The sequence below is a fragment of the Botryllus schlosseri genome, chromosome 6 (assembly GCF_051294905.1).
Source record: "Botryllus schlosseri isolate E-star chromosome 6, Bs_hap1, whole genome shotgun sequence".
In the NCBI taxonomy this organism is placed as follows: domain Eukaryota; kingdom Metazoa; phylum Chordata; class Ascidiacea; order Stolidobranchia; family Styelidae; genus Botryllus; species Botryllus schlosseri.
The window spans coordinates 3574291-3590078 of record NC_137241.1 but is presented as its reverse complement, the minus strand read 5'-3'; the positions used below and the strand labels follow the sequence as shown (position 1 = coordinate 3590078).

At 38.4% G+C, this 15788-nt stretch overlaps 1 protein-coding gene across 2 annotated transcripts; it reads left to right on the top strand.

Annotated features, from left to right (window-relative positions):
* Positions 1-1602: 1602 nt before the first annotated feature.
* Positions 1603-14618, top strand: LOC145440337 (vezatin-like). Of its 2 annotated transcripts, XM_080317907.1 has the most exons (11): positions 1603-1783; positions 2963-3111; positions 3178-3293; positions 8552-8690; positions 9224-9446; positions 10712-10850; positions 11387-11497; positions 11557-11656; positions 11715-11770; positions 12354-12559; positions 13595-14618. In XM_080317907.1, the coding sequence occupies exons 2-11, from the start codon at positions 2963-2965 to the stop codon at positions 14282-14284; spliced, it is 1929 nt and encodes a 642-aa protein (XP_080174033.1). In that variant the 5' UTR covers positions 1603-1783; the 3' UTR covers positions 14285-14618. The 2 variants fall into 2 exon arrangements, with proteins under 2 accessions (XP_080174033.1, XP_080174034.1); XM_080317908.1 differs by lacking the exon at positions 1603-1783 and having other exon boundaries at positions 2983-3115.
* Positions 14619-15788: the final 1170 nt, after the last annotated feature.

Here is a 15788-nt window from a genome sequence, read left to right as displayed (position 1 = left end):
TACCCTTCCTTGCAATTCTCATACTCAGTTGGATCAGGACTACTCCAAATCGTTTAGGCACCCTCCTATCTTTTCATTATATCGCAATCTTCAATTGACTTTATGAAAATGTCTATAAAAATGATGAGGGTGAGTTGATATTTATATCCTCGGGGCTGTAAGAATAGTTATTTTTTCCTTATAAAAACGTGGTATTCTATAGGCTACATACTTTCAAAATGCTAGTGAACACCTACAGAGGATACGCGTAAATTGGGACAGAGGTAAATTGGAGACGCAAGTAAATTGGATCAAAGGTGACCATGCCCATCCCCATGCCCACGTATGTGCTCTGTGCAAATATCGAATGCAAGAATGCCGACGCGCGGACGATGAAGGCTGATCGTAACCCCTACCCTAACTAGCTATTTTGAATGCCTGGCTATTATGATGACCACTTTTTTGACACCCACTATTTGGCACCAGCGTGTTCTCAAAGTACACGCTGTTGGTTCTGGCCATTTTTCTCGAATGCCCATAAATATACATCTCGATAATATATATGGCTCGGTATGTTTTCAAAACGCCCGTGAAGACCGTTTCGGATGACTGCACGCAATCCATAACATGAAGTCATGTAGTGAAAATGAACATTGTCAGGTCAATTTTACGGCGCAAAATTGATTATTAAATTAGTAAGATCTTTTAATGTCGACGGATTCCACTGTGATTGAAACGGCAGAGTCCAAAGAGACCCATTTACTATTAAAATGAGGGGTCTTGGCGATATGCGATAGAGCATTCATTGAATACTGACTACTAGGTCGCAGAAAGTCATGTTCACAGTGCAACTTTGATTTAGGACTTGAATGCTACCGGTAGCGCTACAACAAATTTGTTGTGTGTCAGTAAATAGTATGTAACTGCTGTAACGTATGCAATTTATGCACATGGAAAGACCAATTGTTGATCTAACTAATTTACCACGCTGACATCAGAGTATATTCACTTTATACAGGGACACTCGAAGAGAGACATTTAGGGCAACCGGGCCAGTTATTCAGAGTGTAGTGTGAGGGGTGTGTGAAATGCAAATGTATTCTTAATCTCATGATTTGGTAGTTTCTTTTTCGACTAACCATCCCAGATAAAAGTGTTTGTCCCCGGGTTAATGAATCAAAAGCTATTTTCAATCTATCTGGTCAGCTCGCAGTCTCTATAGAACTACCCTACAATCATCCTCACGATACATGGGGATTAGCATTGTTACTAACATTACGAATATATAATAAACTATATACGTATTGACCTCCCATATCGAATGCCTGGTAGCAATGTGTCAAGAGGAAAACATCATATTTCGATGGATTTGCTCATTTAACTGAGCAACATGCATATTATAGTATGGAAATAAACCATTGGGATTTCAATATCAAGGGCTAAAACTTCTTCTATGTCCGTATAACTGTCATTGATGACTCTCAGTAACTGTTTTACAGCTATATCACATAATTTTGAGTGAAATAGAGAATCTGGGTTTTTCTGGGTTTTTTCAAGGTCCAAATCTGGGTTTTTCCGAAATATCTCAGTGGCATCTCTGAGTCGGCTGTCAGCTGTCGCGTTTGGTTTATTTATTATATGTTTTGACGTATGTTTAGGTATATCGATGAATGTATAACAATACACAATGTATGGATTGGATTTTGCTTGAATTATTATGGGTTGTAATAATTTCAAGATCAATGGATGGATGAATGAATTTCCCTGTTAAAGCATGTGAAGTATTTAAATCAATCAATCGAATGTGAGTGGATTCTTTATTCTAGGGTTACCGTATTTTGAGACCCGAAAAAGAGGACACTTTTCAAAAACTCGCGCCGTATTTTTAGCGTTCGCTACATCGGAGTCTCCAGTTTTTGAGCGCGTTTTAACACTTCTTCGAAAAAAGAGACTGTCAAAGTCCCCAAAAAGAGTACATTTAGGCGTCCTGTGAAGACACTTACAATTCATCGAAAAAAGAGGACAAATCCTCTTGTAAGAAGACGTGTGGTGACCCTACTTCATTCATATTATTATATTCTATACTCATATTACCAAACTCGGATGGTCTTGCATATGAAGCATTATGATTTTACTTTCCCACTTACGCTGATGTTCTTTTGATTATTTTTATTTAATGTATTTTCTGAATAGGTCTGACTGCGTGTGTCGTGTGTGGGCATGCACTTACAATGTCACTTTCTGGAATGTAGACAAAATTAAGGGCGGAGATAATAAAGTTAGCTGATCCCGAACAATGCTAATCGTGTGATTAAATAATACTAATCGCGACGCATAAAGTCGGAAAAAGTTGGTTAGCTGAGATGTCCCGAGTTCTCAATCAAGTGGCGGTATCTGTTGCATCATAATGCGAAAACGCGCTATAAGTTGTCAGTTGTCAATTTGTTAAATGAAACAACAGCCTGCTGATAACGATACTGCCACAGTAATAGGTAGAATTATCATCATCGCGAAATGAAAGTCGTGTCCAATTAGTACGGTACAGCTAAGAAACGGTTTATAGAATATTGATATCGTTCTGCAATGGTGGGTGCATCATTCGTTGATTGTTTGGTGAAGCCATTACCAAAGGCGAATCGACACGGTCATTATAGGAAATATTTGTGGTAGGAATGGTACGCAGTTTTTATAGATAACTAGTTGCGGTTTAAATCAAGAGATTGACACTAACTTCATGCGATGTGATCAACTTTATTGCTAATCCAACTTTATTATCTCCGCCCGAAGTTGGATATTCTCATATCCCCCAGTCCAGTGGGGCAGAATCTCGATTTCAATTTTCAGCAATCAAATACTTGAGAAACTTGAATAGTGCTATTATATTATCGGAGTTCTGGAAGAGAATTTAATTGAAACTTGAAAATTCTCACGACTCATAGTCCTGGTAACATTTTGATCAATAACATTATCAATCTTATTACAGATGAAGCAAACTTCTGATAGAAAGGTTTTTAATGCTATCATCAACTCATCTCTACTCACAGAAGAGGATCTGGATTTCATCACTGTCAATATAGATCCGCAATCATTCAGTGATATCCCAGATATAGCAAAGAATACAAAAGCAAATTTGTAGGTGAATTTATTTCCCTATTTGTACGTAACACATTATGTTTTCGATTGCAATTTTAATTTCAGACTTACACAATCATGTCTTGCTATGTGTTGTGCTGTTATTTTCACAAGGATTCCTACTCCGTATCGGATACCATTATACCTCGTCCCTGCCGGAATTCTTATGAATGCATTGGTATGTTACCTTTTAGATCAGAGGTCTCAAACTCAAATGTGCTTGCGGGCCAGTTTTCCAGTTTTGACGACGCCGCGGGCCGCATCATTTATAGAGGTATTCTATGTCTTTCCAAGTAGGCATTATTTGGCGGGAATGAATTGTCCTATTGAAAGTGAGCCGATCCAGCAGACTGACAGTATAAACACACATCGTCAAAATGTGATTTACTCTTGTATTAATTTAGGCCTGACCCGAAAAGAATCATCACATTTATAACTATTTGAATAGAAGTGTTGTTGTACTCAACTCAACGATTAAACATAATATATATTAATTATAAGATATAGACACCATATGGACGAACAAACGTATGATGCCATCATAAAAGCTATCGGGTTATAATTTTGCAGCTGCTATGAATATTTTGAATTTAACAGATTGATAATAGAGACTGATCTGATATCAAAACATTTTTAGGTTGAGCATTGTAATTCCAATCCAGGATTCGGGTATACTTCTGATAAGTAGGCTATTAATCTCAAGGGCCAAATATCTTCAATAATAGGAGCAGAAAAAATATAAATATAATATAAAGATATTGATGAATGTGTCCTAGTGGTTGAAATGTCGGAACGCCGAACGACCCATTGTTGTTACATCGTTGGAGCGTACCACTACGGTACTATCGGTACCTTTGAGTGACCCTAATAACATGGTTTAGCGACCAAAGATGTAACTTAACAGATTGCCAATGGTTGCCAAAACTACTTGCTTAGCGAAATACCAAGCTGCGACCTTCTGATCTATTACTATCCCCCTTGTACGGGACTAGTTTGTTGCGTCCATGGTTCTAACAAATTCACGGTATTCCGAGTCCACTTGAGTCATTTTCATTTTGCCATCGAGTTAGCCCGAGTCTGAGTAATTCTAAAAAAGGTCACGTCCAAGTCCAACTCACAAATTTCAGTCACGAATCGTCTAAGGGTCAGGTCTTGTCATCATGAATTGGAAATGTGGCGAAATAGTGAATATTCCACTGCGGCAACGTTTGCAATTGATGTGATACTGAAGTTTGATGAATAGTTTCAGGCTTTCGGAGCAATTTAAGAGGGAATATTAACTTTATAACCTGAAAAGATATATGTGACACTTATATATTGTCAAATTAATAAAAATCTAAAATGTAGTCGCGGGCCGCACAAAATGCTCTGGCGGGCCGCATGCGGCCCGCGGGCCGCGTGTTTGAGACCTCTGTTTTAGATAGAGTAGTATACAGGCTTGGACAACTAGATAATTCTAGTTGTCTAATTTCACTAAATTAGAGCGAAATGCAAGTAATCTAATTCTAATCTAGTTTGTCAATTGTTCTTATGCTCTAATTCTAATTCTAGTCTAATTTGCTAAATATTCCTATGTCCTAATTTTAATTCTAACCAACTTATTGTTTTCCTGAAAATGCCTCTTTGTCTGAGGCATTTTGCAGCGAGTTCAAGAATATCGGTCTCGTGCAGGGAAATCGAGTGCCAAGCCGCCATCGCATTGCTTCAACGTAGCGTCACAGTAGTTATTGTGTGACGAATAATAGCCATGGTAGAAAATAAACTGTGCAGCTCTAATTCTACTTTTAGTCTAATTTGGAAAAAGATGTGTACCGTAAACCGGGGTAACTTTGGACAATTTTCAACAATCCCGCTTTGTATCTCGGAAATGCTGGGGTGCAGGGGAGGCAAGTCTTTTGTTTTTTAGGGGTCATGGAGCATAGATTAGAATTACCTAATCCAAAATCTTCATGGTCATGAATAAGTACCTTATTTTCGTAAATTATCCGTGTCCAAAGTTATCCCTGCATGTGGGGTAACTTTGGACAATGTAGTTTTTTGTATGCCTTTACACTCAATTGTTTATGAAACCTCGTAAATGAGGCTTATTTGGTAAGATTTGATGAGAGCAGTGACAAAAACTGAAACAAAATAGTATATGTCTGGCCTATTGCATGACATTTACCTAATCCCCCCCCCCAAAAAAAAAAAAAAATTAGGTAGTTTGTGAAGGCTAATGGGCCCTTATTCATCTCTTATCTCAATTTTCCCTCATGCCTTCGCCAATTGGGACTTATAAATAACGTATGGTGATAAGGGATATCCCACTGGCAGTGTCAGCAATTGACAGCAAACGTTAAACATGTTAACGTGATTTATTCCCGATTTCAAATATATTACTGTTCTTTAAAAGATAGACTTTCCCTTTCCTAACTCCTCTGATGGATATATTTGTCGTAATTTACGATATCCCATATTCAGCAGGCGTATCTTTAGGAGTATGTGATAAGTTTTTGAAGTAGCTTACACCCGATTGCAATCCCTCAGCTCATTGCCTACCCATTTTTTTCATATTTTGGCAAACTAATTTATTATTCTAATTCTCATTCCATTTTGAAAAGCCATCAGGCCGGTAATAAGGAATATAGTTGACCATAGACTTTGACGCAGATGAAGCAGCCACTTTCCAGAGCTCTAAATATGACATTTTACCCTGTCCAAAGTTACCCCGTTCTGATAAAATTTGACGGTGTAACTTTGGACACCACATTTTCTTGTATTGATCTAAGGGTGAGCCCACTGAGATTTTTGCCATGGATTAAGACTACTTAGAGGTATCTGCTGCCAAGTTTTGAATCTATGAATCACATGCTAACTATGTTTGGTTGTAAGAAGTTTAATGGCCATTAATTTTGATGAAATTGACCCCCGCCAGAGTTGGATCAATTGTAATTTGTAATTGTAATTGAATGTAATTAATTACATTTTTCAATGTAATTGTAATTTAATTGTAATTGAAGCATTTTTATTTTGTGTAATTGTAATTGTAATTGTAATTTGACAAAAATTTTGCTCAATTACAATTTCAATTACATTAAATTGCTATTGAGACCTGACAAGCACAACATAAAATAATTAACTTATATAATGCATTCTCTTTAAATGTCGACAAGGAATTTGGTGGATCCATTCGCGGAAGCCCTTGACTGCGCCCTTGCGGGCGAATTTTTTTAATTTTTACTGCTATGCTGGCCTCGGCTGCCATTGTATACAATTTTTAGATTACTAACCAACGGATGGATTCGCCACACGTGACTCACGATTGAATACGCCGAGAAGCGTACTGCTGAGCCGGCTAAAAGCAGCAGAATTGATAGTCCCATAGCTGGCGATCCAAGCGTCGAAATTTGATATGTATGGTCCTAATCGAAAGCTAGTGTCGCACTGATTCCGCAATAAAAGTATATTTCCAGGCAATGGTACCATCCCAAAATAGTCGTGAAAGTCTGGGAATCGGCATTGTTCTGAACAATCGCTGGGCGTAATTGGTAATTGTTGTGGTCATGCTGCTGCAGCGCTCTCACTTTTCAGAACAGTCGGCCTTAAACGGCTATTTTGGAGCAGTTACATTGCCCTGACGAGATTTTATTTTGTATTTTCGGAATTAGTACATCAATAGCTTACGATAAAGACCAGATGCATCAAATTTGGACGCATGGATCGCCAGCTCTAGGACTACAAAGTTTGCTGCTTTTAGCCGGCTCTGCAGTACGTTTGTCGGTTCATTCATCCGTGACTCACATCTTGCGCATCTATCCGTGGGTTGGCAATCTACAATACGATTTCAGATCACGATGCTGCATCGTTACTTCGTCTGGCTAACTAACCAGACCACTGGATATTATATAACGTCTTTTCTGACAAAGCACGGTTTTGTTTTTACTCCTCATCCTACTTCCTACGTCCCTCGATAAAAATAATATTATTTCTTTAATTATATACTATATACGCAAATCCAACACGTGCATATATTATAAATCTTTTTTAACGACACACTGCACCCTATGCTTAATCCTAACCCATAGGAAATTAGGTAAATAACATTTTACATTTCAATTACGTGAGCCATAATTACCGAGCATACAAAACACGCTTATATTACGTCACAATGACATCTCACATAGCATACTATGTACGCACATAAACGCATTTATTACCACACAATCTGAACTAGACTTGAATTGTTGTTAAATACGACGCTACGGTTGTCAAGGAGCACGGTTGAATTTATGAATATTCAATTACATGTTCAACAGCAGCAATTGTAATTGTAATTGTAATGTAATTGAAGCATGCAAGGAGTAATTGTAATTGTAATTGTAATTTGATATTTTTATCATGGAGTAATTGTAATGTAATTGAAACATGCATGAAAGTAATTGTAATTGTAATTGTAATTGAACTGAAATAATGTAATTGATCCAACTCTGACCCCCGCCATTAATTTATCAATGTTGGGTCAAGTTTATCTGGTAGTGAAATGAATCCACCTTCTATTGAGACTACTTGTGGTACTGTTGCCACATGAAAAAGAATTGGACATCCAGCGGCAACCCTTTTCCATCAATAACCATTTAAATCTTTTACTGCTTAGTGTCCAAAGTTACCCTTAAGTCCAAAGTTACCCCGGTTTACGGTAGCTCTAATTCTAATCTAATTTGGAAGAATCTGTGTAGCTCTAATTCTAATCTAATTTGAAAAAAATTGAGGAGCTCTAATTCTAATTCTAATCCAATTTGGAGAAAACTCTGCAGCTCTAATTCTAATCTAATTTGAAAAAAATTAAGGAGCTCTAATTCTAATCCAATTTGAAGAAAACTGTGTAGCTCTAATTGTAATCTAATTCAGAAAAGCTGAAAATTTTTAGTTGTCCAAGTCTGGTAATATACTATTGTCTAACTTGCTTTATGTTGTCATCTTTTGATAACCTTATTTCATAGTAGGCTACTAATACTAGTTGTTTACTACCTTGACAAGATCCATGCCAACTGCCATTGATTGTACCGGTATTTGAAACTAGATGCTAATTCAACACTGACACGCATTACTTGTAATATTTAACCAGAATATGAATGTTGAAATTCATTCAGTGATGTTGGTAGTAGTGGGTACTGGGTAGGTACTTAATACTTGGGTATTCTTAATAGGCTCTATGTGATTTCCGTAGTTTCAATTCATGACTAGTGTGCTAATCTCAGAGGAGTGTTTTCTAGTTAAACACAATTTTCAATCCTTTTGTGGGCCTGCAGCTCCATCGTATTTTTTATCCAATAATATGCCTGCATGTAGTATTTTGTTTCAAATGGCCTAGCTTACAATACACAGTTTAACTTTGCATTATGAAATTCCACAAATTGCACGGATTGAATTTAACAGCATAAAATTTCATCATCGAAGGTAGCAAGTGTAATCCAGAAGAGAAGTAAGCACACAGCTACTGTGGAGTGCTACTTAAAAGCAAATGAAGACCTGAGTTCACTGGTAAAGAAATGCTTGAGATTTATTCAAGAAATGGAAATTGCTTCATTGGGATACACACTGTGAGTAGTTCATTTTGCAAATTAATGACTAAATACAGGCGAAGATGTAGGCCTACATAACTTAAATATACAATTCACTAGTATATTCATATTGAATTACACCGAATATTTTTGGCTGACGCTCGTCAGGGGTAATCGTCAGCAACTAGTAGAGAATTAGTAGAGAAAGAACATTGTATACCTTATCAACAAACCTGTCGCAAAATATGACATCACCGGCATGGAATTTCGAATAATCGAGGCGAAGAGCTCGCTTAAGCTCAACGTACTGCTTTTAGCTATGCCGTTCACAATTTCATTTGGGTGCCTTGTGGTCGACTTTTATCAAAATCCGTCCTCAATTGTTGGGACACGCTGTCATTAATATACAGGGTGATATACATTCTTCTCTTATACACCGAATAGTATATTCGTATTGAAATAACCCGAATATTTTCGGCTGACACTCGTCAGGGGTGATCGTCTTCTCTTAGTACAGCAGTAATCAACAAACACAGTTTTACTTGTCTTGAACCAAACCTGTTTTTGTACAGGGTTTCTGGAAACACGCCCATGTCCCGCATGCAGAGAGTCCAGCAAAAGATAGCGGGCCAATGCGCAAAATTGCGGTGGCAGGTTTTGCAAGCGTGCCTGAAAATCACTGTTGCGCATCGTGACTCGTCATTGCGGCTGCTGGACCTTTCTCATCCGGATTCGAAATTTACCTCCGTTTTGTGCCAAATTCCGGTTGAAGAACTGGGCATTTGTTTTAATAAGGTTTGCAGTCAACAAATCTATACAGTTTTATCGGGATTGAGTGACCGAATGAAATTTACTTAAGCTACTGCTAATTCGTAATTTAATAGTCGTATAAATAGGTCAGGGCAAAATTGAGCACCAGTACCTGAGTGATTCTATTGTGAATCGAGTATTGATTCCAATGATTCGAGTTCAGTAGTGGAAGATGATTCCGTCTGGTACTCAAACTATATGCCCCTTGCCACTGAGACTTAATTTATCAACTGGAATTATGGCATCGCAGCATACGAAACATGTATTGCAAAGCTAGGCGCGGTACTGGAAATGACATATCTGTGGAGTCGTGAATAATCTGTAGTGAAATATTTACGGTATTGTTGGAAAAATAAATAATTTTTATATGATATAGAACTGGCAAATATATTCTTTGTGTTAGCATAAAAGGTACGTATTTGAACTTTCCAAGTCATTTTATATTGTTTTGAAGTCACAGTGAATGATACTCAACTAGGTAATCGATTTTTCCAAGCCCGTGGTAAGCAGTGCTGCTAAACTACTAGAGAAATGCTAAATTATTATTTTGAAGAGCTTCTTGGAGGTACAGAACTTCAATATACAATTGAGTAGTATATTCATGTTGAAATAAACCCGAATATTTTTGGCTGACACTCGTCAGGGGTAATCGTCAACAACTAGTAGAGAATTAGAAAGAACATTGTACATCCACAATCGTATTTCAAAATATGACGTCACCAGCATGAAAGAAAGGCAAACATCTGTTACTGTATATAATCCGATTTGTGTGAATAATTATCGAGACGACAGATTTCGCTTCGTTGGAAGGGGCCGTTCACACTTCCATTTGTGTGCCTTGGAGTCGACTTTTATCGAAATACACCAACCAAAACTCTGTCAACAAAAGGAGTTCGTGTACCACCTAAAAATAGTGCATTGGACGCTCTCTCATTCGAAATTTCGTGCTGATGTTTACATATTTTGTGATACGATAGTTGATATACGATGTTCTTTCCAATTCTCTACTAGTTGCTGATGATGACCCCCGACGAGTGTCAGCCGAAAATTTCCGGGTTTATTACAATATGAATATACTATTCAATAATTATTTTGAACAAGAAACCATAATAATCCTGCCCCACTGAAAAACTAAAAAGACTTATTTTCTCGTTTAATATTGCGCATTCCGATTTGAATGTGTTGTAGCCTCAAGCTCTTGACCTATGAACCTATGTATTTCATAAATTCCACAATTTATCTGATTTCAGAACTCCTCCTACGAGGAGATCTGTTCCGCGACGGACAATTTGTGCCTTCAATTACTCCGAGACACTGCCACCTTCATGTGCATGCAACAGTCAGAGTATTTGAAGCTGTTCCTATCGATGAAACCAGGCAGCATTGAAGGTTCGTATGTTAGGGTTGTTCAAAAATAGCTTTTTTCAAATTTTGTCAACCCGTCGATAAAATTGTTAGATTTCCTAAAAAATGCTGCATATCAAATTTGCCCACCTTCAGACCCGTAGAAATGTAGCTTTAGAGTAAAAAATTCAGTAATCATTTTTAAAAAAATTTCAAAACTTTACTATGAAAGTATTCATGGTGGGAAATTCTGAAATTCCAGCCTTTGAATAATGCTACTCAACCAACTTCGCTTCTTCAGGTTTGTAAAAGCATCATTGTTTCAGTCAACGTAACAATTCACATGATAGACAGAAAATTTGAAAAAAATGTTTATTTTTTTAAATCAATCCAAAATTTGTTACAATACGGGTCGTAAGGCAGCCAAATTTGATGTGCAGTGTTTTTTAGGCAATCTAGCAATTTTAGCAACTAGCTTGTAGAATTTTTTAAAAAGATGCTTTTGAACAACTCTACTGTATATGTTAACGTGTGTATGGGTGTAATATGCAGCTCTTGGCTTACTAAGCACTCCTTTTTAGGGCCACCATTTGACTCCATGAAGCAATTGGCAGTGACTTGTTCACATGAGCTGGAAAATCTGAAAAGAGTGTATCAAATGCAGCAGACCATTTCAGCTTCACACAACGCAGGTAGCACATACCGTAAGTACTACGACCAAGGCATCTATAAACGTGACTTTTCATTTCAGATAAATTTAAGAATTCTAAAAGGGCAAATCAAGGTTCGCACGCGCAAACTTACAAGGCAATTCACAGCATACAAGTTCATCTCAGAGCCGCCCTTGAAATGTAACTATAGTTTGTTTTGAAAATTCCTTGCAGTTTCATGTGCATTGGTAACTTTTAGTGCAGTTCAAAGCGAAGACGATTTTGTGGATGAAAAGCCTATTGCTGAAATATCAGGTAAAGCAGATCCCTTATATCGCATGACCGCTGTGTAGACCAGGCGTGGGTAACCTGCAGTGTCAATTGTAATACTCTGTGTTTAATATTTCACAAAAAAGACCCCAAATGGGTGATTTGATAAGATGCAGTGGAATATATTTTTAAAATGTTGAATTTTTAAAAGTGGTCTTGATATATGCTACCATATATCAAATAAAATTCTTGTAAGACGATTCTATATTCTTGCACCTCTTCTGGCATTGCAATATCACAAAAGGAGCTGAAAAGAGCAAAACGGCTTATTATACATGTAGAAAACTAGTTTTGGGCTTAATAGCTTCAGAAGTAACATGTTTCTATCTCAATTCCATAATAATGTTTTGCAGGAATCCGTCTTAGAAATTTAAGTCAAAATTTCGTTAGAAAAATGCATGTGATCATTCTAGACTATTCCGTATGCCCTCACAACATTGTGATGCACACCACGTTAAAAACACAAAGGCTCCCATCCGTGGTTTAGAGCTATCTATAAGATATCCTGAATGAGAAGGAGAACGACCGCAGCTCGAATTGACGATATGTAATTTCCGTTTATGTTCAGACAACCTGATGCCTCAGCTCCTTGTTCACATTGAAGCCAGCAAGCAATGCGTGGACGAGGTTGTCCGGTGCGCCGAGGCCGAAGGTGGAGACGAAAATCAATCATGTGTTAGCACTGATCTTCCCGATAAATCCGCAAACGTGAACGTTGAGACTGTGGTGGACTCGTCGCTGTTACTACCAAATGAACCGTATACTGAAGATCAGGTTGGCTTTGATCACAGTTGGACAATAGGGGTGTTCAAAAATGAATTTTTCTCTCAAATTCTACTGGCTACTTGATAAAATTGTTAGGTTACCTACCTAATTGAAGCCTGTGCACCAAGTTTGGTTCAATTCCAACAAGTAGCCGCATTGCTACAGGAGAAGAAAGCTTTTTATTTATTATATGAAAATGATTGAAAAAAAATTCAAAATTTTCTGTTCGCCCCATGAAATTGTTAGGTTATCTATAGAAACGATGCTCACCAAATTTGGCTAAATTCCGATCACTTGAAGCAGAGTTATTGCCGTCGAAGATATTTGGAATTGAATAAAATAGTATTTGCGACGACCAATTCTTGACTTGTTTATTATGTTTGTGCTCACCGTAAATACTATTTTATTCAAATCCAAATTTTTCGACGGCAATAACTCCGCTTCCGCTGGTAGGAATTGAGTCAAATTTGGTGAACATCGTCTCTAAAGACAACCAAACAATTTCATGGGGTGAACATAAAAAATTGAATATTTTTTCATTCATTTTTTATAATGAATAAATATCTGTCTTCTGTAACAATGCGGCTACTGGTTGGAATTGAACCAAATTTGGTGTGCAGGCTTCAATTAGGTAACCTAACAATTTTATCAAGTAGCCAGTAGCATTTGAGAGAAAAAGTCATTTTTGAACACCCCTATTGGACAACTACAACATTATAAACTTTACCAAATTAAATTGCAATTACCGAATTTGCAAAAACTTGGGAATTGAATTAAAATCCTAGCACTCTCCTACTCCCAGCAAAAAAGTGGTTTTGTTCATCGCAAACATACTTTTTAGGCTGATCTGATATTGATAGACCTCTCGATATGTCGCAACACAAATTCTAGGACAGACTCACTTAGGGAACAAGTGGTACAGGGCGATTTCTCCTACAAATCATGCTTTGCTTTGGTGTGTTGAGCTCTTAAGACTCTATCATTCGGCGTTAGCATGTATGAAGGTAACATGCGACTTTTCGCAACAACCCTTTTTTGCTGAAGGTCTTTGAAGCGGTCACGCAGAAAGAAGATGCAAAGCAAGGGGAGAATTGCACGGAAATGTCGGAACACGACGATGACCGACGGAGAAGAATCGAGGAAACCAGGCACGTCGTGAAAGAACTCAAATCGGTTCTGCACGTGAAGACCTCCGCGGAGCAAAGGGAGATCAGAAAAAGCAAACTGTTCCCTGATTACGTGCCGAAAATAGTGCAGAAATCCGCCGGTATTGATTCCCGCCAAACAGATGAAAATGCAGACACCGGGCCTTGCTCGCTAGAGAGCAGTAGCGAGCTAAAAATGATACAGAAACCCGATGCCGTTAGTGCCAGTATTGATTCCTACCAAGACGATCAAAATGTAGACTCCGCGCCTTGTGCGCTACCTAACAGTAACGATCTATTAGGTCAAGGCGAGATGCACGGCCTGTTGACGTTCCCGCGCAAGGCCTCGTTGCCGAACCGGCCGCGTAAGCGCCGTAAAAGCCGACTTGAGAGACCGGTAAACGCGCGCGATGATTGTAAAAGTGAGGACTGCAGCAGCAGTGATGAGGGAAGTTGTAAATTTCCGATTGGGTTCGGGATGCCGTCCGAACTTGCCAGACAAGCCGCTATGGCCGCGCGGTCCGCGAAAGTCGAACTGCCCGGTTGGCGTATGGCGGAGGAGTGCACGTTTGAAGATAGCGGCTCGTGAAAGCTTGCATGCGCTTATGGGCTCATAGTTGATAACTATGATATTTTAGCTGCCTGAATAAACTAATTACAGCGAAATGTTGGTTATTTCATTCGCGCTGCCGTATAGATTTTATTCTCTCATTATAATTATGATCAAACTTCAGGATTTTCGTAAAATTCTATGGATTTCTAAGTTTTTGAGAATTTAGTGATTCTAATCTAATTTGGTAAATCTCAAAATTTTCTGGTTTTCCATCTGCTCGTAATACGTCTTTACCTGTTATTCCGCGTTCACTGTTTACGCGAGTCTTGAGAGGGGGAATAAAGGGAGTAAAGGGGATTGCTACCGCAAATGCTTGTACGGGGATTGTGTGGTGTTGGGGCAGGGCGTGCGGCAGTAAGAGGGACCATGTGGCGCTGTGAATTCTGAATTTAGAGAATGTTGCTCGACATGTCACGCTGTTTTAGTTGGTGATAATTAAATGACTCAATGCTGGGAAGGATAGGTGTTTGCGTCTTGGCCTGTGTAGTGTATGCACTATGCATACAGCATAGTGTCCTTATGGTGTGGACACAAACAAATCTCACTGCGATTGGTCTACGTCACACTTTTCATTTCGCCAAAGGCAATTTCACCGTAAATTTTGACCGACACTTGCCGAGCGCGAAAATTTATAAAATTGGTAATCGAAAGCTACCTCGGTACTGATTGCGAAAATATAAGTTTTATTCTGCTCGTGGTCCTGGAACCTCCCAAAATTAGCATCCAACGATGCATTGTCACGGAGTTTGGTATTGTGACGCAACAGTACCGTCTGAGAGCAGCTGAGGAGCAGCCAAAACACAAGCGTATTGGTTATTGTTGCGCAAGCGATTGAGCAATGAGCATTCACACTCTCACTTTCGTGCCGACTAGCTCCTCAGCTGCGCCGTATTATTCCTGTCGGCATTGTTGCGTCACCATACCGCACTCCGTTACAATGCCGAAACGTTACAATGTGCATACAGCTTGAAAATAGCACAATCTTTTTAAAGGCTTTTGTGTAAAACATGTTCTAACCAAAGTGATTTAAACAACCATTTGTTCTAAATGCAACCCCATGACCAATTGAGGTTTGCGGCATTCCGCAGTGGAAAATAGTATCGAAATTATATAATTCTCGTGGATAAATTAATTCTTAGAAACCAGGAGCATATAATTGAAGTAGTTGAAAAAATCATCTCACACAACTCAACTAGAATCATTAGATTCGATTCAGATTCGAGCTCTCGAATAATTACACGAAGCTTAGGCCAACTCTATAATTAATGGTTCCATACTAATACCGAGAATGCTATTACCGAGATGGACATTACCGAGAATGCTATTACCGATAATGGATATTACCGAGAACGGAAATTACCGAGAATGGCCAATGCCAAGAATCTAGCTTAATGTAATGGACGTTGTCGAGAAATTTATACCTGAGAATCGATACCGAATGTGACAACGCCGTGATGCACACACACGGCCTGTTCATATG

Coding starts and splice junctions, on each gene's coding strand:
- LOC145440337 (XM_080317907.1), top strand. CDS start 2,963: ATGAAGCAAACTTCTGATAGAAAGGTTTTTAATGCTATCATCAACTCA. Junction 11,771..12,353: donor GCCTATTGCTGAAATATCAG/GTAAAGCAGATC, acceptor GTTTATGTTCAG/ACAACCTGATGCCTCAGCTC. Junction 12,560..13,594: donor AACCGTATACTGAAGATCAG/GTTGGCTTTGAT, acceptor TTTTTGCTGAAG/GTCTTTGAAGCGGTCACGCA.